The following is a 24,995-nucleotide window of genomic DNA, read 5'->3' on the forward strand; positions in this document are numbered from 1 at the left end:
CAGGCTGTAGTGCAATGGCACGATCTCGGCTCACTGCAACCTCTGCCTCCTGGGTTCAAGCGATTCTTCTGCTGCAGCCTTTGGAGTAGCTGGGATTACAGGCGCCCGCCACCAAGCCCAGCTAATTTTTTTTGTATTTTTAGTAGAGACGGGGTTTCACCATGTTGGCCAGACTGGTGTCGAATTCCTGACCTCAGGTGATCCATCTGCCTCGGCCTCCCAAAGTGCTGGGATTACAGGCGTGAACCACTGTGCCCGGTCTCTGAGACATAAATTATAGCAAGACAGGATTGGTGCAGTGAGGCTGGGAGGCAGGGGATCATAGAGGCCTGAAGTTGCAGCAAGAGGATTAAGACCTACATAGATGGAGAGTGTAGGCAGAGGAACCCAGGCAGGGGAAACAGCTCATGCAAAAGACAGAAGATAAGAATAGGCAAGTGCCAGATCTTATAGGACCTTTTGGGCCAGGAGAGGGGCTTAACCTTTATCCCAGGGGAAGTGGGGAACCATGGAAGAGATTTAAGCAGGGAAGAGATGTGGGGAGAATGTATTGTTTGGCGGAAGGCCCAGATGGAAGCTCCCAAAATGATTCTGAGTGAGAGATGGCATTCTCTCTACTAGATTGGGGCCACTGGAGATGGAGGAAAAATTGACTCAAAAGAGATTAGGGGTTCGAGGGGCCAGGCATGGTGGCTCACGCCTGTAATCCCAGCACTTTGGGAGGCCGAGGTGGGATCACCTGAGGTCAAAAGTTCAAGAGAAGCCTGGTGAACATGGTGAAACCCCATCTGTACCAAAAATACAAAAATTAGCTGGGCATGGTGGCAGATGTCTGTAATCCCAGCACTTTGGGAGGCCGAGTTGGGCTGATCACGAGGTCAGGAAATTGAGACCAACCTGGCTAACACGGTGAAACCCCACCTCTACTAAAAAAAAAAAAAAAAAAAAAAAAAAAATTAGCCAGGTGTGGTAGCATGCACCTGTAGTCCCAGCTACTTGGGAGGCTGAGGCAGGAGAATTGCTTGAACCTGGGAGGCAGAGGTTGCAGTGAGCCAAGATCACAGCATTGCACTCCAGCCTGGACAACTAGAGCAAAACTCTGTCTCAAAAAAAAAAAAAAAAAAAAAAAAAAGAGAGAGAGAGAGATTAGGAAACAGAAGGGGGGCTGAGGGGTGGGGGTAGGGATGTCCCCCTTGGATGAGGACCAATCCAAGAAAGGTAGCAAGTGTTAATGAGTGGGGCTGATTGCCTCTTGCTGGCTTCCCTTGACCCTCTTGCTAGCTTGTGCACCTGCCATGGGTGAACGCGTTGCCTGGGCTGGGGTCTTTGTACCCTGGGGCCTCAGACATTTACAGGAGTTCCACCAGGCAGGCTCATGGAGGCAGCAAGGCCAGGCCTCTCCAGCACCATGCCTGAAGCCTGTGCCTGCCTGTTCTGCAGCATCTCAGCCCTGCTCCATGGGGATGGGCCTCAGTGAGTGTATGTGCCAGGCTTGAAGTGGCTTCAGGGTAGGGGTTGCAGGAGCACCATGAGGTTCATCTAATCTTTCCCTTCCTCTGCCAGCATGTGTGCCATCTGCAAGGTTCACTGAGCACTGAGTGGGGCCTGCTGTGTGGGCAGTATCCCTGCCATCTTCATATCGTTGGTCATACTTGTGACCACTGTGTGCCTGGAAAGCAGGCTTTGGGCCTCTGGCTGCACTGATGAGCCTTCAGGGCCTGTAGGCATGAGGTTGGGGGCCAGCTGTCTCCTGTCCTCGCATGGCTTGATTGCTTTGTCACTCTCCACAGAGTGCCGCTGACACACTGAAGTTACCACCAGTGCCATCTATAACCCTGTGAATGCGCAGTGCATGTGCCAGGCAGGACTTGCTGGTTGCTGCTGTGACTACTGCCTCCCTGGCTACTGAAGCTTTTGGCACTGCCAGCCCTGTGCCTGCAATGGGCATGCTGAGTTGTGCCACCCCCTTATATGTATCTGCCAGGCCTGCCAGGCTGGCACTGTAAAAGGTGAGCACTGTCATTGGATGGGTTGAACAGGCCCCATACCATGTGCTACTTCCCCCAGGTGCTTGGATGGCTACTATGGAGACCCCACTCTAGGCTTGGGCCAGAGGTGCTGGCTCTGCCTTTGTCCTGGGCACCCTGATTCCAGCCTCTATCATGGGAGTTCCTGCCATGTGGACAGCATGAGTGGGCATATCCTAGTCTTCTGTTTACTTAGCTATGCAGGTGAGGCATGGTTGGCAGTGACAAAGCCACAGCCCTGGTCAATTGTTCACAATCCCATCAGGTCCACATGACAAATCTTCCCAATGGTACCTATATGCTGAGCTGGGCACCATCTGCAAGGCATTCCTGTTCTGAGGAAGGAGGGCTGAATGGGGGGAATTACAGGTATAGACCTTGAAAGCCAGGAAGATGGGCTATAATATACCTATTATGTCCCTCCTGGCCAGACCTCAGACTTTCTGGCTGCGTATCTGAGACCCACAGGCCCCCAGGGTACAGGAAGACACATATGCCCCAGTCCTCTCCAGGCCTCAGCTATGACTACTGCTCCTGTGGCTATTTTGGGCGCCTGGCCAGGAGGATACCCCAGAAGAGTCCATACTGGTACTGCCAGTGCTGCAATAACAATCTCCATGATCCTGCTGCCTGTGAACCCCACAGTGGGCACTGCCAGCATTCTATGCACCACAGCCATGTCCCTGGCTATGCCCATTGCAGGCCTGGCTTCCACAGCAGTGACCTGTGTTGCGGGAAGTCAGGGACCCCGAATGGAGGGACCAGCTGAAGCCATGGCAGAAGAACGTGGATTGTGAAGATTTCATGGACATTTATTGGTTCCCCAAATTAATACTTTTATAATTTCTTATGCCTGTCTTTACTGCAATCTGTAAACATAAATTGTGAAGATTTCATGGACACTTATCACTTTCCCAGTCAATACCCTTGTGATTTCCTATGCCTGTCTTTACTTTAATCTCTTAATCCTGTCATCTCGTAAGCTGAGGAGGATGTATGTCGCCTCAGGACCCTGTGATAATTGCATTAACTGCACAAATTGTAGAGCATATGTGTTTGAACAATATGATATCTGGGCACCTTGAAAAAAGAACAGGATAACAGCAATGTTCAGGGAACAAGAGAGATAACCTTAAACTCTGACCACCGGTGAGCCGGGCGGAACAGAGCCATATTTCTCTTCTTTCAAAAGCAAATGGGAGAAATATCACTGAATTCTTTTTCTCAGCAAGGAACATCCCTGAGAAAGAGAATGCACCCCTGAGAGTAGGCCTCTAAAATGGCCCCCTTGGGTGTGGCCATCTTCTATGGTCAAAACTGTAGGGATGAAATAAGCCCCAGTCTCCCATAGCACTCCCAGGCTTATTAGGACGAGGAAATTCCTGCCTAATAAATTTTGGTCAGACCGGTTGCTCTCAAATCCTGTCTCCTGATAAGATGTTATCAATGACAATGGTGCCCAAAACTTCATTAGCAATTTTAACTTTGCCCTGGTCCTGTGGTCCTATGATCTCGCCCTGCCTCCATTTGCCTTGCGATATTCTATTACCTTGTGAAGCATGTGATCTCTGTGACCCACACCCTGTTCGTACACTCCCTCCCCTTTTGAAAATCACTAAAAAAAACTTGCTGGTTTCACGGCTCGGGGGGCATCATGGAACCTACCGACATGTGATGTCTCCCCCAGACACCCAGCTTTAAAATTTCTCTCTTTTGTACCCTGTCCCTTTATTTCTCAACCCGGCTGATGCTTAGGGAAAATAGAAAAGAACCTATGTGACTATCGGGGGCAGGTTCCCCTATAGACCTGGGCTCAGAGGGCTGCCAGCATGAGTTTGTGGGTGGGGACATCCCAGGGTGACCAGGTGGGATTTTCACTCCCCAGATTGGCCAGGGCTTCCTCTCCCCAGGCTGCAGTTGTGACCCTTGAGACAATGTCCTCATGTGGTGCCCATCTGAGGCTGAAGCCTGTGCTGCTCCCGCAGTCTGGGGCAAGACTGCAGCCACTGGGCACCCCTCTTCTGGAACCTGGGAGACCCCTGGGGCTGTGAGCTCTGTGGCTGCCATGCTCAATACACTTTGCCATCAATGTGCCACCCAGTGAGTAAGCCCATATTGTACATAGCATGTGGTCATAGCCAGGTGTGAATGAACTTGCACTTGCCTATGACACAATGTGACTTATGGTTGCTGTGAGTGAATGTGACCACCAGCTCCAGTACTGGTACATGGGGCTGCAAACAGCTGTTTGAGTCTCTGCTCTCATGTGGTGTTAACTATGAGGTGGTGTCAGGGTGTGGGGGAGTATGGACACGAGGCTGCATGTGCCCAATCCCACATGCAGCCATGCACTAGTTTGTGAGTGAACCACTGTCATGGCAAGCAGAGTGAGCGTGATGAGGGGTGGAGACAGAGTGGGGCTGGAAGAAGGAGACTGAGGAGGTACAGGTGGAAGGTTAGGATTGAGATCTGGTGCAGGCAGAGAGAGATGGCCATGGGAAGCAAGTGTTTCTGGGAGGAAAGTGGTCAGAGACTGAATGAGATGAAGCTTGGAGCGTGTTCTTGTGTCCTTGGCAAGGAGAGGGGTGGGAGTCAGACTCAGGGAGTCAGTTTGGCATAGGAGGAGGGGCATGGAAACAGTGGGTATGCAACTCAGGACACTAAGGAAAACTAAGGGCAACAGGTCAGGAGATGAGAACGAGTGGGTCCGTGGGAAGCAAAGGCTGACAATGTGGGAAGGTGCGGATTGGCCAAGGGAGCAGGCCACAGTATCAGGGGAACCAACCCCTAATATTTCAACATAGGTTCTTTCTATTTTCCCTAAGTGTCAGCCAGTCTAAGAAATAAAGACAAATAGTACAAAGAAAAATTTTACAGCTGGGCCTTCAGGGGTATCATCACATATTGGTAGGACTGTGATGGTGACCCCCAGCCGCAAAACCAGCAAGTTTTTATTAGGGATTTCAAAAGGGGAGGGGGTGTATGAACAGAGAGTAGGTCACAAGGATCACATGCTTCAAAGGACAATAAAGATCACAAGGCGAAGGCAAAACTAGAATTACTGATGAGGGTCTATGTCCCATTGTACACACATTGTCTTGATAAACATCTTAACAGGAAACAACGTTCGAGAGCAGACAACCAGTCTGACTAGAATTTACCAGGCTGGAATTTCCCAATCCTAGTAAGCCTGAGGGTACTGCAGGAGACCAGGGTGTATTTCAGTCCTTATCTCAACTGCATAAGACACAAACTCCCAGAGTGGCCGTCTATAGACCTTCCCCCAGGAATGCATTCCTTCCCTAGGGTATCAATTATTAATATTCCTTGCTGGGAAAAGAATTCAGCGATATTTCTCCTACTCGCACTTCCGTTTATAGGCTCCCTGAAAGAAGAAAATTATGGCTCTATTCTGCCCGATCCCGCAGGCAGTCAGATCTTGTGGTTATCTTCCCTTGTTCCCTGAAAAATTGCTGTTACTGTGTTTTTTTCAGGGTGCACTGATTTCATATTGTTCAAACACACATATTTTACAATCAGATTTCATATTGTTCAAACACACAAGTTCTACAATCGATTTGTACAATAGTGGTCCTGAGGTGATGTACATTCTCGGCTTACGAAGATAACAGGATTAAGAGATTAAAGTAAAGACAGGCATAAGAAATTATAAGAGTATTATTAGGGAAGTGATAAATGTCCGTGAAATCTTCACAATTTATGTTCAGAGATTGCAGTAAAGACAGGCGTAAGAAAATATAAAAGTATTAATTTGGGCAACTGATAAATGTCCATGAAATCTTCACAATTTGTGTTCTTCTGCCTTGGCTCCAGCCAGTCCCTCCATTCGGGGTCCCTGACTTCTCACAACACCAGAGAAAGCAGGAAGGGAGAGGCTCTCAGCCAAATGCAAGTGTGGGTGCTGCCTTGGGCAGGAACACAGCTGGGAGGAAATACAAGTATGTGTGTGCCATGCATGTCTAAGCACTCATGTCCTTTTCCCTCTCCCAAAGAAGGGTCTTTGGCCCTGCTGACCAGCCTATGCTTTCTTCCTTCAGGTCACAGGTCAGTGCCCCTGCTGGGCAGGGTCTGGGAGCTGCAAATGCTCCCAGTTGCAGAATGGGTATTGGGGTGACCCTGAGCAGGAGTGCAGAGGTGAGAGGGGCACTTGCATATTCCACAGCCAGGGGTGAGGCTGCCCTGCAGGGGCTGCTCAATATGGAGTAGCAAGCGAGTGGTTGGGGTTTTCCTGAGGGAGAATACAGCACGTTTATTGCTGTTTCCCCAAAGAACTTAAAGAAATACTAGTGAAAACAGCTGAAGGGAAACAGCAAGGCTAGGCGAAGGATGCCTGTAGAGAGGACACATCAGGTGGCTCTTTCCTCACCCTGCCTATCAGCCCTTGACTCTGGTTGACCCCTGACAGGGCTGTAGAGCCCCTGGAACCCTGTGCTGTTTTCCTGCCCAAATACTGCCATGCAGTATGGCCTCTCTGTCCAGGGTAAATGCCAGTGCCCATGGCAGTTCTGAACAGTGGCTTAGGCAAGGGTTGGTGTGCACCCTCACACCTACATGGGGCCATTCTCATCCTTCAGTATTTTTTTTTTTTTTTGAGACAGAGTCTCGCTATGTCGCCCAGGCTGGAGTGCAGTGGTGAGATCTTGGCTCACTGCAAGCTCCGCCTCCCAGGTTCATGCCATTCTCCTGCCTCAGCCTCCTGAGTAGCTGGGACTACAGGTGCCTGCCACCACGCCCGGCTAATTTTGTTTTTATATTTTTAGTAGAGACGGGGTTTCACCATGTTAGCCAGGATGGTCTCAATCTCCTCACCTCGTGATCTGCCCGCCTCAGCCTCCCAAAGTGCTGGGATTACAGGCGTGAGCCACCGCGCTCAGCCCCTTCAGACATTTTTTTTTGAGATGAGCTCTCACTCTATCACCCAAGCTGGAGTGCAGTGGCACAATCTTGGCTCATTGCCGTCTCAACCTCCCAGGCTCAAGGGATCCTCCCGCCTTACCTCCTGAGGAGCTGGGACTACAGGTGTGCACCACCATGTCCAGCTAATTTTTGTATTTTTTGTAGAGATGGGGTTTTTCCATGTTGCCCAGGCTGGTCTGGAACTCCTGAGCTCAAGTGATCCACCCACCTTAGCCTCCCACAGTCCTATTATTTTTTCAGAAATAGGGTCTCATGGGCCAGGCATGGTGGCTCACGCCTGTAATCCCAACACTTTGGGAGGCTGAGGTGGGTGGATCATGAGGTCAGGAGTTTAAGACCAGCCTAGCCAATATGGTGAAACCCTGTCTCTACTAAAAATACAAAAAAAAAAAAAAAAAAAAATTAGCCAGGCGTGGTGGTGGTTGCCTGTAGTCCCAGCTGCTCAGGAGGCTGAGGCAGGAGAATTGCTTGAACCTAGGAGGTGAAGGCTGCAGTGAGACGAGATCGCACCACTACACTTACAGAGCGAGATTCCATCTCACAAAAAAAAAAAAAAGAAAAGAAAAGAAAAGAAAAAGAAATAGGGTCTCACTCTGTCACCTGGGCTGGAGTACAGTGGCATGATCTTAGCTCACTACAGCCTCAACCTCCCAGGCTCAAGTGATCCTCCCACCTCATCCAGCTGAGTAGCTGAGACTATAGCACGCGCTGCCACACCTGGCTAATTTTCAATTTTTTTTTTTTTTTTTTTTTTTTTTTTTGTAGAGACAGGATCTCCCTATGTTGCTCAGGCTGGTCTCAAACTCCTGAGCTCAAGTGATCCTCCTGCCTCAGCCTCCCAAAGTGGTGGGGTTACAGGTGTGAGTCACTGCACCTGGCCCATCCTTCAGGAATCTTGAAGGTAAGGCTAGAGCTAGTGTCATCTGCTCGCTACCCCGACCCTATCTTTCTGCGGCCTGTGCCTGTGACTCACAGGGCTCCATCTTGCCCAGCTGTGACTCACACATGGGCACCTGCTTCTGCAGAGAGGGCATCTTAGGGCTGAGGTGCCAGGCATGTGCTCATGGCTCCAGAGGTGCCTTCCCACACTGCGTCTCCTGTCCCACCTGCTTCACCTTCTGAGACCAACTCCTGGCTCTGCTCCCCCTGCAGCTGGAAGCTGTGGCCCAAGAGGTGGCCACCCTATGCCAGAGGATGCCTGGTTGGGGTGTTAGGGCCCAGGGTGGACACCTGCAGGTCCTAGATTGGGTACTGTAGCAGGCACAGGCTGCTCCCTTCAACCTGGGACCCTGCCCACTGTTCAGTGGGCTCTTGTTGCCTTCCACAACTCCTCCCATAGCCTGGACATACAGTCACAGCCTAGGAGCAGCATCAGCAACAGGTATATAGCCAGGGAGACTGTGGGTGGGAGCCGTGGGGGAGTCACAGGAAACCATGGCTTGAACATGGGGTTGTAGGAGACATATTCCACATCTGACCCAAGCCCACCAGCTGCAGCAAATCCAGGCCATAGCAAGCTCCACAGGAATCCAGGCACAGGAGACATGGCATTGGGAAAGGGGACCTTGGGGCATGACTGCCATGATCCATATGCAAGCAGCCATGCAGATCATCCAGCGCTTCCTCATGGGTACATATCTGCTTGTTGCATGTCTGTTCACAGCCAAGGGCAGGGTTAATAGGGTATCCAGGACACTATCGTGATACTCCTTCCAGAATGAGGAATATTCATCAGGGCTGACCAGGGGTCAAGTGGGAACACTAGTGTGTGGGTAAATTTTTAATAACTGGCTGTGAGTCAGGGGAAACTGATTTGTAGCATTTATCAATATCCATGATGTAAGTAATGCTATCATGATTAATTTCAGTCTACCATACCATTTGACAACTTATTTGCAAAATTCCTGAAAATTTAACAATTGGCTCTTTTTATTTTATTATTATTATTATTATTTTTGAGAGGGAGAGTCTCGCTCTGTCACCCAGGCCGGAGTGCAGTGGCATGATCTCAGCTCACCACAACCGCCACCTCCTGGGTTCAAGCGATTCTCCTGCCTCAGCCTTCTGAGTAGCTGGGATTACAGGCGCCTGCCACCACATCCAGCTAATTTTTGTATTTTTAGTAGAGATGAGGTTTCACTATATTGGCCAGGCTGGTCTCAAACTCCTGACCTTGTAATCTGCCTGCCTTGGCCTCCCAAAGTGCTGGGATTACCCGTTTTTTTTTTATTATTTAAAAAAATTTTTTTTTTAGAGACAGAGTCTCGCTCTGTTGCCCAGGCTAGAGTGCAGTGGTGTGATCTTGGCTCACTGCAAACTCTGCCTCCTGGGTTCAAGCAATTCTCCTGCCTCAGCCTCCTGAGTAGCTGGGACTACAGGCGCACACCACCATGCCTGGCTAATTTTTTGTATTTTAGTAGAGATGGGTTTTCACCGTGTTGCTCAGGCTGGTCTTGAACTCCTGAGCTCAGGCAATCCGCCTGCCTTGGCCTCCCAAAGTGCTGGGATTACAGGCGTGAGCCACTGCGCCCAGCCAACAATTGCCTCTTGTAAGCCTCCAGCACACCACTGGATAGTTGTGTCTAAGGCAGGATCAGTGAGAGGCTAGGGTCAGGGTTCGTTGGCTCAGAGTTCAGGGTTCAGGTCTAAGATCCCTACCCTCTTCCCCACAGACAAAGGTGTGGACACAAGTGTGGAGCTGGCTGTCAGTGTCCCTTCCCCAAGGTGGGGGCAGTAGGCATTGCTCTTCTGCTGGGTCAGATCCAGGGTGCTCTCACTGTACCGGATGCCATGGGCCAGAAGCTGCCCGAAGCTGAAGGCATCCTCCATCAGGCAGAGTGAACCAGGTGAAGGGCCAGGAGGCTGGAGGTGGAAGTCAGAGGGTGGGCAGAAAAGGGATGCCTAACTGAACACCTGTGTTCTTCAAGGAGGGTACAACCTGGGCCCAGCACCAAGCACTGGATGTTCAGGGGGTGCTGGCTGAGGGGGGAATGGAATTCATGCAGGGCCCGCAGAGCAAGGGCTACAGGGAAGTGAAGTTGGCACTTGAAGGCCTGGAGGGCACTGTACAGGAGGTGATACCCCACTTATACTCTCAGCTCCTTTACATCCCTTGTTCAATGACTGCTGTGATTTCCATTCTTCCTGACATTCTTGACTCACTATGATACCACAGTGCCACCAAGTACCCTGACCATGATAACACTCAGCCTAGTTGCTACTATGCTGTGTCCTCTCTGTGACCCCCTAACCCTTGCCCAAGGTAGTAGGGCGCCTGGCCCAGATGGCACTGGCAGTTGAGGTGACCCCAGGCCCAGGGCATCTGTCCAGTGTAGCTAAGGTGCTCAGGGCATGTTTTGTCCTGAGTCAGCAGCAGGCCCAGGAGGCAGAAGAATGGGCAGCATGAGTCGTAGGCAGGGCTGAGGGCCTGGGCAAGATGAAATGGGGAAGAGTGGGCACTGAGGTCTCAGGGACCCCTCTGGAACAGTGGAAAGTGGGGTTTGGGCTGGGGCTGGGCTACACTGGACTGAGGCGGGATCTCAGTTCTAAATTCTCCTTTTCTCCAGGAACCTTAGGCAGTAATATATTTGAGGCAATATATTCTGGGTAGGGTGGGGTTTCAGGTCCAGCCCTGCCCTAGGAGTTGCAGGTGGCCCCTTTGGCTGTGGCCGAGCTGCAGGAGGACACATATGGCCTGGTAGCCACTGTGCGGGATGCAAAAGAATGCGTGCAGCAGGCTTGAGCTGAGGCCCAGGAGCTCCTGAAGAAGGCATAAAGCAGCTTCAGCTGCCTGCATGGTGCGTGGCTGGCCTGCAGTAGGGCAGGCACAGGGAAGGGTTTAGGGTCAGATGGAAAGGTCAAGGCCAGAACAGGGATGTTGTGGAAGGGTTAAGGCTGGGTCCAGATCAGATCTTGACTCATGTAGGGATCAGGGCTAGGGTCAAGGTTTAGACCAGGGATCAAGTGTTGATTAGGTCCAGGGTTTATTTAAGGTTAGGGCTGGGTCAGGGTCAGGGTTGTGATAGAGACTGGGGCCAGGATCAGAGGTTAGAGCCAGGGATCAGAGCCTGGCTCAGATGACCTGACCTCAGGGTTGGAGTGCTACCTGACACAGAATACACAGGCACTGGGCAAGAAGGCAGCCACCCTGCAGGCCCTGGAGCAGCAGGCAGCTGAGCTGCTTGGGCACGTGATGTGCTTTGCCACCAATAAGTATGCCACCTGCTAATTACTGTCTATGGAAGCCATTAAGAAGGACTGTGGGATCACCTGGGTAACTCAAAGTGGCCCTAGAGTGATCCAGGAATCTCCTGGCCTTGGGAGACCAAAGATCCTACTGAGTGCCCACTGACCCTGAGTGACCCCCCCCATGTGGCCCCACGATGTCCCCCAGTGGCCCTCTGGCCTTGAGAAAGCAGACAGATCATGTAACTCCCTGAGGTCATCTAGTGTCCCAGACTCTGATACACCTTTATCTCTGAGTGGTCTAAAACTGTGAGATGACAGTGCTGGCATTCTCCACTCAAAATAAATAAATGGGGCCTGGCACTATTTACTGGCTCATGCCTGTAATCCCAGCGCTTTCGGAGACAGAGGCAGGAGGATCACCTGAGGTCAGGAGTTCGAGACCAGCCTAGCCAACATGGTGAAACTCCATGTCTACTAAAAATAGAAACATTAGCTAGGCCTGGTGGTGGGCGCCTGTAATCTTAGCTACTTGGGAAGCTGAGGCGGGAGAATCGCTTGAACCTGGGAGGCAGAGGTTGCAGTGAGCTGAGATCTCACCACTGTACTCCAGCCTGGGCGACAGAGCGACACTCCGTCTCAAAAAAAAAAAAAAAAAAAAAAAAAATTAAATTCTCAGTAATTTCTAGTATCCCTGATCCCCCAGGTTGACTACATGATCCTCAGGGTGACTGGAGACCTCTACTCCGGATATCCAGAATAACTCCCAGCGATGCCTAAAGTCCAACGGATTGACTGACCCCCACCCCCGCCGCCCCCATGCTCCTTTGTGAAGTGGGGTGATTCCCCTGAGGAACTCTCATCAGCTTTCTTCCCTGGATGGCAGCTCAGGGCACTCCCTGCCGGGACTGCGGAGGCGGCAGGCCAGACCCAGCCCTAAAGACCGGCGGACCCCATGTTTCCCCCAACTTCCCGTTCCCAGGGCCCCGGGTGGGGCGCGCCCCATGTCCCCCACCCACTTTCCTCCTTCTCTCCCCCTCCACGCCGCCGCGCACATTCCAACCCCAGGCTCCTGCGATCCCGGCAGGCCAAAAAGTCTGGAGCGGATAAATAGCCACAAGATCCGGAGTCGCTCGCCGTAGCTCTGGTCCAGTGTCCACCACCCAGAGCCTATTTCCATACAGGGAAACCAGCAGCACTTCTCGTGCCTACTTACCGTAGTGACTAGTGGGGGAGGCAATGACCCCCCTGGAGCTGTGCTTCCGGCTGGGTGTGCACTTTCCCCATCTCTCCCCCAGCCCCATCCTGTCCAGTCCCTAGGACTACCCGAGAGCCCCCCACAGCCCTGAATAGGGGAACTTGGTGCTCCTGCTTGTGCCCTCCAGCCTCTCTGTTGATGCTGGAGCCCTGGGATCAAACGGCTGAGTTGATGGTAATTTCCACGGCGCCCATGACGCTGAGGGGAAAAGGCTATAGGCTCCTTGGTCCAGAGTTGGAGATCCCGAAGATCAGATCTCTCTCATTTGCTCCTGCCATGCCCCCAACTTCGTGAGTCCTCTTCCAAGGATAGTTTAAAGCACCAAACCCCTTACCTTCCCCTGGCCCTCGTATAGGTGTGGGCTTGGGGGCACAATAAAGATTTGTGGGTGAAGTGGTCTGTCTCTGGTTCCTGGGGCTAAGGCAGTTTCCGGAGGGAAGGGGTAGGGTTGGGGTGGGGGCGCTCTCCGCCCTGTGTTGCGCTCCTGCCCAGAATCCTCTCCGGCCTTTCCTTCCTGCCGCGATTCCCAACTTCGCTCTAAGTCGCTAGACTCTAAGCTGTTGGAGGGACCGCTGGACAGACCTGGGAACTGACAGAGGGCCTGGAGGGAAACAGGCCAAAGACCCGCAGGCAGAGTTGACACGGAACCCCAAAGCAAGGAGGAGGGCTCGGGCCCGAGACCGTTCACCTCCCCTTATCCCTGTTCTCCTCTTCAGGATGGAGCTGACCTCAAGGGAAGGAGGGAGGGGACAGCCTCTGCCCTGGGAACTTCGACTGGGCCTACTGCTAAGCGGTGAGAGGGCCTGGTGGGGGCTGGGGGTTGTGGAATGTGATGGTAGGTCCTGGTAGTTGCCCTTGGGGCACATGAGGTGGGGCCACCGGATAGGAACTCAGCAGAACTGACTGAACTACTGTCCCCAGTGCTGGCTGCCACACTGGCACAGGCCCCTGCCCCGGATGTGCCTGGCTGTTCCAGGGGAAGCTGCTACCCCGCCACGGGCGACCTGCTGGTGGGCCGAGCTGACAGACTGACTGCCTCATCCACCTGTGGCCTGAATGGCCCCCAGCCCTACTGCATCGTCAGTCACCTGCAGGTGTGGCTGGGGACAGGGTGCGACGCCGAGTCAGGGTGGGGCTGGCACTGCCTGAGGCACTGATTCTAATCCCCATCCAACCCAGGACGAAAAGAAGTGCTTCCTTTGTGACTCCCGGCGCCCCTTCTCTGCTAGAGACAACCCACACAGCCATCGCATCCAGAATGTAGTCACCAGCTTTGCACCACAGCGGCGGGCAGCCTGGTGGCAGTCAGAGAATGGTGAGGCCATGGGTGGGGCAAAAGTGAGCAGGGCTGCCCACCAGTAGCTTTGAGTCCTTGACTTCCGACTCCTGTCCCAGGTATCCCTGCGGTCACCATCCAGCTGGACCTGGAGGCTGAGTTTCATTTCACACACCTCATTATGACCTTCAAGGTGCCTGCATATCTGGGAGCCTGCCCGAATCACCCTACTTGGCTCTCCATTGCCCCTGGACAGAGCATCAGCTCCTTAACCCAGCCTCCTTGAGCATGGATGCAGGAGGCTTCTTCATCCCTTCACACCTTCCATTTGCCTCCAGGCTTTTGCACATGCTCTTCTGCCTTTCCAATCCCAGGCTGGGTCAGGCGCTGTCTCCCTGAGCCCCATGAACCCTGAGTCTCCCCATTAGAGGTGGCTACCCTTGCTGGTCATTATCTGGCTTCCACCAGTCACCCCCACTCTCTGTGAGCTATTTGAGGGCAGTCTTGATGGCTCTAGGTTGGGCTTGGGTCCTGGTGCCTGCTGATCAGCTATGCCCCCCTACCCAGACATTTCGCCCTGCTGCCATGCTGGTGGAACGCTCAGCAGACTTTGGCCGCACCTGGCATGTGTACCGATATTTCTCCTATGACTGTGGGGCTGACTTCCCAGGAGTCCCACTAGCCCCCCCACGACACTGGGATGACGTAGTCTGTGAGTCCCGCTACTCAGAGATTGAGCCATCCACTGAAGGCGAGGTGAGGACTGGCATCTGGGCTGGGGGCTGGAAGCTGGAAGCTGGGGATGATGGGCCTGAGGCAAGGTCCAGTGTCACTATGAACTCCCTGCCTCTCCAGGTCATCTATCGTGTGCTGGACCCTGCCATCCCTATCCCAGACCCCTACAGCTCACAAATTCAGAGTGAGTGCTCCACCCTTTGAGTCTGGCACAGTCTGTGTCCGGCGAGGGACTATTTGGGGCCTCAGTAACTATTTTGGGTGCTTCCTAGGGCAGGTGCCAAGCCCAGTTTAGCTCGGGTGGCAGTGTACAGGAGGTCTTTCAAGGTGACCTTGGCAGCTGAGCCCCTGGGTGGGCATGGGGCAGCAAGGGCCTGCCTGGTCAGTTGGCGACCCCTTCTCCCACCTCAGACCTGTTGAAGATCACCAACCTACGGGTGAACCTGACTCGTCTACACACGTTGGGAGACAACCTGCTCGACCCACGGAGAGAGATCCGAGAGAAGTACTACTATGCCCTCTATGAGCTGGTTGTACGTGGCAACTGCTTCTGCTACGGACACGCCTCAGAGTGTGCACCCGCCCCAGGGGCACCAGCCCATGCTGAGGGCATGGTGAGGGGCTTCAGACAGTTGGGATAGGGCTAGGGGCAGGGGCGGACATGGCTGAGCAGTGCTGACAACCTGCCTGCCAACCTCTATAGGTGCACGGAGCTTGCATCTGCAAACACAACACACGTGGCCTCAACTGCGAGCAGTGTCAGGATTTCTATCATGACCTGCCCTGGCATCCAGCTGAGGACGGCCATAGTCATGCCTGTAGGAGTGAGTGAGATCTTGGCCTCCATAGCTCCAGCACTCTGCAGCCTGGTTGTGCCCTGGGTGGAACCTAGAGCTGGTTGGTCAAGCCCCTAAAACCCAGGCTGTATCCAAAGAGTATGCAGGCCTTGATGCCCCTTGGGACCCCCTCAATCCTCCTCTGCAGTCTGCTCTGGGTAGGGAACCAGTATGATGCTGAGGCCTTGAAGTCCCTGAGCCCCTACCCACAAATTTTGGCCTGTGATAGGGATCTAAGGTGGCCTACTTCTTACCCTTGCGACCTGGTTCCTCAAGTGGCCTTTGCCCTGCCCTTCCTCCCCTGCCAGAGTGTGAGTGCCATGGGCACACCCACAGCTGCCACTTCGACATGGCCGTATACCTGGCATCTGGCAACGTGAGTGGAGGTGTGTGTGATGGATGTCAGCATAACACAGCTGGGCGCCACTGTGAGCTCTGTCGGCCCTTCTTCTACCGTGACCCAACCAAGGACCTGCGGGATCCGGCTGTGTGCCGCTGTGAGGCTGGGATTGGGCAGGGGGAGAGAAAGCTGAGCCTGGGGCAGGAACTAGACAGCTGGACTGCTGTCTAAATTGCAGGGAATTGGGGTTAGGGGCTTGGGATAGAGCTAGACCAGGGATCCAGGGTGGGATCCCTTAGGCTTAGGAGAAGACTGGCAGTGAGCTAGTTGAGATAGGGTGAGTGACCCTGTATCTCTTTTTGCCATCAGCCTGTGATTGTGACCCCATGGGTTCTCAAGACGGCGGTCGCTGTGATTCCCATGATGACCCTGCACTGGGACTGGTCTCCGGCCAGTGTCGCTGCAAAGAACATGTGGTGGGCACTCGCTGCCAGCAATGCCGTGATGGCTTCTTTGGGCTCAGCATCAGTGACCCTCTGGGCTGCCGGCGTATGTGTCTCCTGCCCTAAGTTCTATGCTGACCTTTAACCCCTGTCCTCTTACTCCTGACTCGGCTGAACATGAGCACTGCCACAGTTCCCCAAAGTGCTGATGGTTCTCCTTCCCTGCAGGATGTCAATGTAATGCACGGGGCACAGTGCCTGGGAGCACTCCTTGTGACCCCAACAGTGGATCCTGTTACTGCAAACGTCTAGTGACTGGACATGGATGTGACCACTGCCTGGTGCGACTGGAGGGGGCTGGAGTTCTAGGGGCATGATTTGTCCTTAGAGCACAGGGCTGGGGTGTGATACCTATGCCAGTGGGTGGGTGCTGAGAGCTTAGGATCCAGTCCTGGCTGAGAAGCCTCAGGTCTGGGAGGCCAAGGGTGTGGGCCAGTGGTCTGGGGGGCATGTTTTCACTGAGGGGTGATTGAGGCTAAGACATGTGGTTGGGACTTCCTGCTGGGTGGTGAGGGGGTCTGGAGGTCTGTTTCTGGCCCCCAGCAACTCCTTTCGCACAGCCTGGCCACTGGGGCCTGAGCCACGACCTGCTCGGCTGCCGCCCTTGTGACTGCGATGTGGGTGGTGCCTTGGATCCCCAGTAAGTGTTGTAAAGGGGGCCTGGGAAGGGATGGGGAAAGATCCTGAGCAGAAGAGGAGGTCCTTCTTGAGTAACCACAGAGTTCCCTCCAGGTGTGATGAGGCCACAGGTCAATGCCACTGCCGCCAGCACATGGTTGGGCGACGCTGTGAGCAGGTGCAACCTGGCTACTTCCGGCCCTTCCTGGACCACCTAATTTGGGAGGCTGAGGACACCCGAGGGCAGGTGTGGGGCCTCCCCCTAAGCAGACGGCTGGATGTGGGTGGACACGTCTATGACTGGAGAGGTGGGGTTATGGGCAGTACCTTGTTGGGGGGATAGGGGTGATATCTAGCTTTGACAGGAGAAATGGGGTTTGGGGCTGGCTGTGGCAGAAGAGGCAAAGCCTCACCTGAGCCTCCATCTCTGGCTGCATTATCTCCCAGGTGCTCGATGTGGTAGAGCGCCTGGTGACCCCGGGGGAAACTCCATCCTGGACTGGCTCAGGCTTTGTGCGGCTACAGGAAGGTCAGACCCTGGAGTTCCTGGTGGCCTCTGTGCCGAAAGCCATGGACTATGACCTGCTGCTGCGCTTAGAGCCCCAGGTTAGACCCTGTTATCTAATCTGGAGCTGAACCTCTGGATGTGGGAGCATCTCCTCCATCATCCTGTTTTCCCAGGTCCCTGAGCAATGGGCAGAGTTGGAACTGACTGTGCAGCGTCCAGGGCCTGTGCCTGCCCACAGCCTGTGTGGGCATTTGGTGCCCAAGGATGACCGCATCCAAGGGACTCTGCAACCACACGCCAGGTGAGGGCACTGGTGGTAGCACTCACAATGGCAGGGGGTTGTGGGGCCAGCCCTAAGCTCCCTGCAGGGCACCTGGAAGATCCCACAGCTCATTCATCTGTTCCTTCTTTCGAATACCTCCAGAATGCTGGTTGCCAGGCCCTGTTGGGCATGGCTCTGTTCACAGAAAGGAAGTAGACAGATCAAGGCCTGCTCTCTCAGGGGTCTAAGGCCCAGAGGCCAAGGCAGGAATTAATGGGAAATCACCTGGTGTCACTATCAGGAGGGTCCACAGTGGTGGTGGTAGAGGGTGGTAGTGGTGGGGCTGTGGCATCAGAGCACTCTGAGCAGGGATGTACCTGGTCTGATTAATGTTCTATTACATTTTGGGTAGTTTTTTTTTCTTTTTTTTTTTTTTTTTTTTTTTTTTGAGACGGAGTCTCGCTCTGTCACCAGGCTGGAGTGCAGTGGTGTGATCTTGGCTCACTGAAATCTCCACCTCCCGGGTTCAAGCATTTCTCCTGCGTCAGCATCCCAAGTAGCTTGAACTACAGGTGCACGCCACCACGCCCAGCTAGTTTTTTGTATTTTTAGTAGAGATGTGGTTTCACCATGTTGGCCAGGATGGCCTCGATCTCCTGACCTTGTGATCTGCCCACCTCGGCCTCCCAAAGTGTTGGGATTACAGATGTGAGCCACCGCGCCCAGCCCTGTTTCATTGTTTTATGTTTTGTTGTTTGTTTGTTTTTGAGACGGAGTCTTGCTCTGTCGCCCAGGCTGGAGTGCACTGGCGCGATCTCGGCTCACTGCAAGCTCCACCTCCCAGATTCATGCCATTCTCCTGCCTCAGCCTCCCAAGTAGCTGCGACCACAGGCACCCGCCACCACGCCCAGCTAATTTTTTGTATTTTTAGTAGAGAAGGGGTTTCACCGTGTTAGCCAGGATGGTCTCGATCTCCTGACCTCGTGATCCGCCCGCCTTGGCCTCCCAAAGTGCTGGGATTACAGGCGTGAGCCACTGCACTTGGCCTATTGCTTTTAGTTTTTGACCATGTAAATATTCAAACAGAAGGAAAGAGAATAACATATTGAACCTGGCTGTGCCCATTATAGACATTTTGCCAACTGTGACTTGTGTTTAGAAAAAAATTCCTCTAGACCAGGCATGGTGGCTCATGCCTGTAATCCCAGCACTTTGGGACACTGAGGCAGGAGGATCACTAGAGCCCAGGAATTCAAGACCAGCCTAGGCAACATGGCGAGACCCTGTCTCTACAAAAAATAAAATAATTAGCTAAGCATGGTGGCGTGTGCTTGTGGTTCCAGCTGCTTGGGAGGCTGAGGTGGGAGGATCTCTTGAACCCAGGAGGTCAAGGCTACAGTGAGCCAAGTTCGCGCCACTGCACTCCATCCATCCTGAGCAACAGAGACCGCATCTCAAATAAATAAATAAATAAATCAGAAAAGAAAAAGAAAAAAAGATGAGGGATTGAAGAACAATTTTTGGGATGGGATAAAAGAACCCAAGTATGAGTTTGCAGCACAATGGGAAAGGAAAGCCTTGGAGACAAAGAGAGAGGGGGTGACGTAGTGTTGATGAAGAGGAGCAGCCGTTGTAGGTTGTAGGTCGGGCTCGGAGGAAGCGTGAGGTGGTTGTTGAGGAGAATTGGCAAATTCTTGGGGTTTCCAGGCTTTATGAGTATTTCCAGTGAGTCTGCACAGGTGGATGTATGATTCTAGAGGGCCACCTTTATGGGACTATTCTGTGCAGATTCTTTGTTGGGCTGCCCAGCTGTTTGTTGGCCTAGCGCAGCCCAACGCAACCCAGCCATAGTCTCTGCTTTGGCCGACGGCCTGGTTGCTGGGAGTAGGATGGGAGAGGCCCAGATGATTTGTACAGGGCCCCTAGATGACCCACTGCACCTGTCCCCACTCGCCCCCAGGTACATGATGTTTCCTAATCCTGTCTGCCTTGAGCCTGGTATCTCCTACAAGCTGCATCTGAAGCTGGTACGGACAGGGGGAAGTGCCCAGCCTGAGACTCCCTACTCTGGACCTGGCCTGCTCATTGACTCGGTGAATAATCTCCTCTTGCCCACACCAGCCAAGCTGGCAAGGCCTGTGGTGTGGGACTTGAGGGATAGCAGGGGTCTGTGGCAGAAGAGGCAGGCCCATGGTGGTGCCAGGGTGGGCAGGCTTGTGGCAGTGCTAAGGCAAGTGCTCTGGCAATGCCTACATGGTCCCAGGTCTGAACTGCGATCTTCCTTGCTCACTCCTTCAGCTGGTGCTGCTGCCCCGTGTCCTGGTGCTAGAGATGTTTAGTGGGGGTGATGCTGCTGCCCTGGAGCGCCGGGCCACCTTTGAACGCTACCAATGCCACGAGGAGGGTCTGGTGCCCAGCAAGACTTCTCCCTCTGAGGCCTGCGCGCCCCTCCTCATCAGCCTGTCCACCCTCATCTACAATGGTGCTCTGCGTGAGTGTCTGTGATGTGGGTTGATGGGGCAGAGGTGGGGACCCAGCCTGACTTGGCCCAACCCTCCTCCCCACAGCATGTCAGTGCAACCCTCAAGGTTCACTGAGTTCTGAGTGCAACCCTCATGGTGGTCAGTGCCTGTGCAAGCCTGGAGTGGTTGGGCGCCGCTGTGACCTCTGTGCCCCTGGCTACTATGGCTTTGGCCCCACGGGCTGTCAAGGTACTCTCCTGCCCGTTGTTCCCTCCTATGCTTCTCTCTCCTTCCCATTACTGTTCTCTCTCCTCCTTCTGGACCTGCTGCTGCTTTCCTCAAACTAAGTCTTGGACCCTCTACTCCCAACCTGGGTCAGTTGTAGTTCTCTTCCATTTCCTGACCTTCCCACCTAGACCCCCACTACCCACACTCCCCTGAGACCCTCCCCCACCCACACTCCCCTCAGACCCCCTCCCCTGGCTCTGGCTCAGCTCTGCCTTGCTCCTAGCCTGCCAGTGCAGCCACGAGGGGGCACTCAGCAGTCTCTGTGAAAAGACCAGTGGGCAATGTCCCTGTCGAACTGGTGCCTTTGGGCTTCGCTGTGACCACTGCCAGCGTGGCCAGTGGGGATTCCCTAGCTGCCGGCCATGTGTCTGCAATGGGCATGCAGATGAGTGCAACACCCACACAGGCGCTTGCCTGGGCTGCCGTGATCACACAGGCGGTGAGCACTGTGAAAGGTGAGCCTGGAGCAGCTATGAGTGGGTTGGTTGGTGGGCAGGCTTCCCAGGGATGACACATTTTTTCTTCCTCCTCCCTGCAGGTGCATTGCTGGTTTCCACGGGGACCCACGGCTGCCATATGGGGGCCAGTGCCGGCCCTGTCCCTGTCCTGAAGGCCCTGGGAGCCAACGGCACTTTGCTACTTCTTGCCACCGGGATGAATATTCCCAGCAGATTGTGTGCCACTGCCGGGCAGGCTACACGGGTGAGTGGATGGGGCAGGCGTGGGATCAGGGTGAGTTGGCTGGGCTGAGCACTCACAGCTTCCTCTTGACCGTGGGCAGGGCTGCGATGTGAAGCTTGTGCCCCTGGGCACTTTGGGGACCCATCAAGGCCAGGTGGCCGGTGCCAACTGTGTGAGTGCAGTGGGAACATTGACCCAATGGATCCTGATGCCTGTGACCCCCACACGGGGCAATGCCTGCGCTGTTTACACCACACAGAGGGTCCACACTGTGCCCACTGCAAGCCTGGCTTCCATGGGCAGGCTGCCCGACAGAGCTGTCACCGTGAGTATAAGTGTGGGAGGGCATGGCTGAATTGGGGTTCTTCTTCTTGGCCTCCTCTTGACTACTGCGCTCATCTTGGTTGGCACAGGCTGCACATGCAACCTGCTAGGCACAAATCCCCAGCAATGCCCATCTCCTGACCAGTGCCACTGTGATCCAAGTAGTGGGCAGTGCCCATGCCTCCCCAATGTCCAGGGCCCTAGCTGTGACCGCTGTGCCCCCAACTTCTGGAACCTCACCAGCGGCCATGGTTGCCAGCCTTGTGCCTGCCACCCAAGCCGGGCCAGAGGCCCCACCTGCAATGAGGTATGGGACCCTCCTGCAGATCCCTGGTTAGATGGGGCCAGGTATCTGTCTTATCTCCAGGGCTCAGCCTCTGATAGAGGCTCTGACTCTGCGTTGTTCCCACCCCAGTTCACAGGGCAGTGCCACTGCCGTGCCGGCTTTGGAGGGCGGACATGTTCTGAGTGCCAAGAGCTCCACTGGGGAGACCCTGGGTTGCAGTGCCGTGGTGAGGGAGCCAGCGGGGCCAGGGTGGATGGAGGACTTCCAAGAATGCCCCACAGTGGCCCTAACTCTGTGCTCTGCTCTTTCTTGCAGCCTGTGATTGTGACTCTCGTGGAATAGATACACCTCAGTGTCACCGCTCCACAGGTCACTGCAGCTGCCGCCCAGGCGTGTCTGGTGTGCGCTGTGACCAGTGTGCCCGTGGCTTCTCAGGAATTTTTCCTGCCTGCCATCCCTGCCATGCATGCTTCGGGGATTGGGACCGAGTGGTGCAGGACTTGGCTGCCCATACACGGCGCCTAGAGCAGCGGGCACAGGAGTTGCAGCAGACGGGTGTGCTGGGTGCCTTTGAGAGCAGCTTCTGGCATATGCAGGAGAAGCTGCGCATTGTGCAAGGCATCGTAGGTGCCCGCAACACCTCAGCCACCTCCACTGCACAGCTTGTGGAGGCCACAGAGGCGCTGCGGTGCGGAAGGGCCTAAGAATACATGGTGGGATGGAGCAGAGGCCCAGTGGACCAGGGCTGAAGCCTCTCTAAATAGCCCCCTCTCCATCATCACAGGCGTGAAATTGGGGAGGCCACTGAGCACCTGACTCAGCTCGAGGAAGAGCTGACAGATGTGCAAGATGAGAACTTCAATGCCAACCATGCATTAAGTGGTCTGGAGCGAGACAGGCTTGCACTTAATCTCACACTGCGGCAGCTCGACCAGCATCTTGACTTGCTCAAACATTCAAACTTCCTGGGTGAGTAGTTAGCCAACTAGGCAGGTGGACCACGGTCAGTCTTCAGCTGACTGTCTGCCTCTGCCCAATTTAGGTGCCTATGACAGCATCCGGCATTCCCATAGCCAGTCTGCAGAGGCAGAACGTCGTGCCAATACCTCAGCCTTGGCAGTACCTAGCCCTGTAAGCAACTCGGCAAGTGCTCGGCATCGGACAGAGGCACTGATGGATGCCCAGAAGGAGGACTTCAACAGCAAACACATGGCCAACCAGCAGGCACTCGGCAAGCTCTCTGCCCACACCCACACCCTGAGCCTGACAGACATAAATGAGCTGGTGAGGTGCAAGTGTTGGGTGGGACAGGTGGGTGTAGATGTTCCTCCCACAGGGCCCTGACTTGTTCTGTGCCTGGCAGGTGTGTGGAGCACCAGGGGATGCACCCTGTGCTACAAGCCCTTGTGGGGGTGCCGGCTGTCGAGATGAGGATGGGCAGCCCCGCTGTGGGGGCCTCAGCTGCAGTGGGGCAGCGGCTACAGCAGACCTAGCACTGGGCCGGGCCCGGCACACACAGGCAGAGCTGCAGCGGGCACTGGCAGAAGGTGGTAGCATCCTCAGCAGAGTGGCTGAGACTCGTCGGCAGGCAAGCGAGGCACATCAGCGGGCCCAGGCAGCCCTGGACAAGGCTAATGCTTCCAGGGGACAGGTGGAACAGGCCAACCAGGAACTTCGAGAACTTATCCAGAGTGTGAAGGACTTCCTCAACCGTGAGCCTCCCACGTGTCCCAGGCCATGTGGTTGTCCCTTTGGCAACTCCCCGTGTCTGTATCTCCCTTGGTTCATACTTGAGCCTCAGGGACTACATTGGATTAGTGTTTATGATCCCTTGACTGGCTCCTGAGTTATTGCCCATATGTGGTCCCAGGTCCATGTTCTTCAGTCTGAGCCCCTTGTATAGTCCCTGTTCTTGTGATTATATCCTTATGCCTGGTAACAAACCCCTATCCCATGTACATGTCCTGAGTCTACACCCCAAAACTGTATCGTCATGTCCATGCTGGAGAATCTATGTTCTTAAGCTCTTGTTGTGTCCCTATAGAGGAGGGGGCTGATCCTGATAGCATTGAGATGGTGGCCACACGGGTGCTAGAGCTCTCCATCCCAGCTTCAGCTGAGCAGATCCAGTACCTGGCGGGTGCGATTGCAGAGCGAGTCCGGAGCCTGGCAGATGTGGACGCAATCCTGGCACGTACTGTAGAAGATGTGCGTCGTGCCGAGCAGCTACTGCAGGATGCACGGCGGGCAAGGTCTGACCCCATCCCTGGCCCCTATCCCTGACACCTGGTTTTGATACCTCCAGGTTCTGATTCCCCCCTTTCCCCAGGAGCCGGGCTGAGGATGAGAAACAGAAGGCAGAGATAGTACAGGCAGCACTGGAGGAGGCCCAGCGGGCACAGGGTGTTGCCCAGGGTGCCATCCGGGGGACAGTGGCTGACACACGGGACACAGAGCAGACCCTGTACCAGGTGAGGTCTTCCTAGGACATCAGTGGGACAAGGTTATGGCATGCACCGTAGATCTGTGTAACCTTTGGCTCACCCATGGCAGGTACAGGAGAGGATGGCAGGTGCAGAGCAGGCACTGAGCTCTGCAGGTGAAAGGGCTCGGCAGCTGGATGCTCTCCTGGAGGCTCTGAGATTGAAATGGGCGGGAAATAGTCTGGCAGCCTCTACAGCAGAAGAAACGGCAGGCAGTGCCCAGGGTCGTGCCCAGGAGGCTGAGCAGGTGGGTTGAGGCAGAGCCAGTGGAGAAGGTAGGGGTGGAAGATGGGCCTCCACTGAGCTACCACGCTAACCTAACCCTCTACATCTGCAGCTGCTGAGGGGCCCTCTGGGTGATCAGTACCAGACGGTGAAGGCCCTGGCTGAGCGCAAGGCCCAGGGTGTGCTGGCTGCACAGGCAAGGGCAGAACAACTGCGGGATGAGGCTCGGGACCTGTTGCAAGCCGCTCAGGACAAGCTGCAGCGGCTACAGGGTAAGAAATGGGGCAGGTGGGCACCAGAGACGCAGGACTGTGGGAGACCCCCCTAAACTGACACCTGCCCTTCCTAGAATTGGAAGGCACCTATGAGGAAAATGAGCGGGCACTGGAGAGTAAGGCAGCCCAGCTGGACGGGTTGGAGGCCAGGATGCGCAGCGTGCTTCAAGCCATCAACTTGCAGGTGCAGATCTACAACACCTGCCAGTGACCCCTGCCCAAGGCCTACCCCAGTTCCTAGCACCGCCCCACATGCATGTCTGCCTATGCACCGAAGAGCTCTTGGCCCGGCAGGGCCCCCAATAAACCAGTGTGAACCCCCACTGTGTTGTCTGGACTCTGATTTGGGGCGGGCAGGGGAGTCTCCAGGGGAACCTCGAGATTGCCCCCAGCAGAACCCACGCACGGCTAAGCCACCCGAGCACCGCCTCCTTCCGCTCGGGCCCGCCCCGGAGCTGCCAGTCGCTCCGAGCCCATTCCCGCC

General features: G+C 54.6%; 1 protein-coding gene across 3 annotated transcripts; it reads left to right on the plus strand.

The window, feature by feature from the left end:
• Positions 1–11,810: 11,810 nt before the first annotated feature.
• Positions 11,811–24,834, plus strand: LAMB2 (laminin subunit beta 2). Of its 3 annotated transcripts, none has more exons than XM_055277192.2 (33): positions 11,811–12,698; positions 13,125–13,201; positions 13,330–13,502; positions 13,588–13,723; positions 13,804–13,877; positions 14,252–14,440; positions 14,540–14,603; positions 14,831–15,033; positions 15,123–15,243; positions 15,564–15,752; positions 15,965–16,144; positions 16,267–16,379; positions 16,659–16,738; positions 16,831–16,963; positions 17,164–17,322; positions 17,398–17,525; positions 19,448–19,580; positions 19,786–19,978; positions 20,055–20,198; positions 20,461–20,692; positions 20,776–20,939; positions 21,019–21,243; positions 21,332–21,549; positions 21,658–21,754; positions 21,844–22,216; positions 22,313–22,497; positions 22,571–22,812; positions 22,892–23,240; positions 23,573–23,780; positions 23,858–23,999; positions 24,082–24,258; positions 24,349–24,508; positions 24,586–24,834. In XM_055277192.2, exons 1-33 carry the CDS (start codon positions 12,547–12,549, stop codon positions 24,720–24,722), a joined length of 5,550 nt encoding a protein of 1,849 aa, XP_055133167.1. In that variant the 5' UTR covers positions 11,811–12,546; the 3' UTR covers positions 24,723–24,834. The 3 variants fall into 3 exon arrangements, with proteins under 3 accessions (XP_055133167.1, XP_055133174.1, XP_055133186.1); XM_055277199.2 differs by having other exon boundaries at positions 11,857–12,698; positions 24,088–24,258; XM_055277211.2 differs by lacking the exon at positions 11,811–12,698 and adding an exon at positions 12,917–13,038.
• The last annotated feature ends 161 nt before the right edge of the window (positions 24,835–24,995 follow it).

Source organism: Symphalangus syndactylus, chromosome 1 (genome assembly GCF_028878055.3).
Source record: "Symphalangus syndactylus isolate Jambi chromosome 1, NHGRI_mSymSyn1-v2.1_pri, whole genome shotgun sequence".
NCBI lineage: Eukaryota > Metazoa > Chordata > Mammalia > Primates > Hylobatidae > Symphalangus > Symphalangus syndactylus.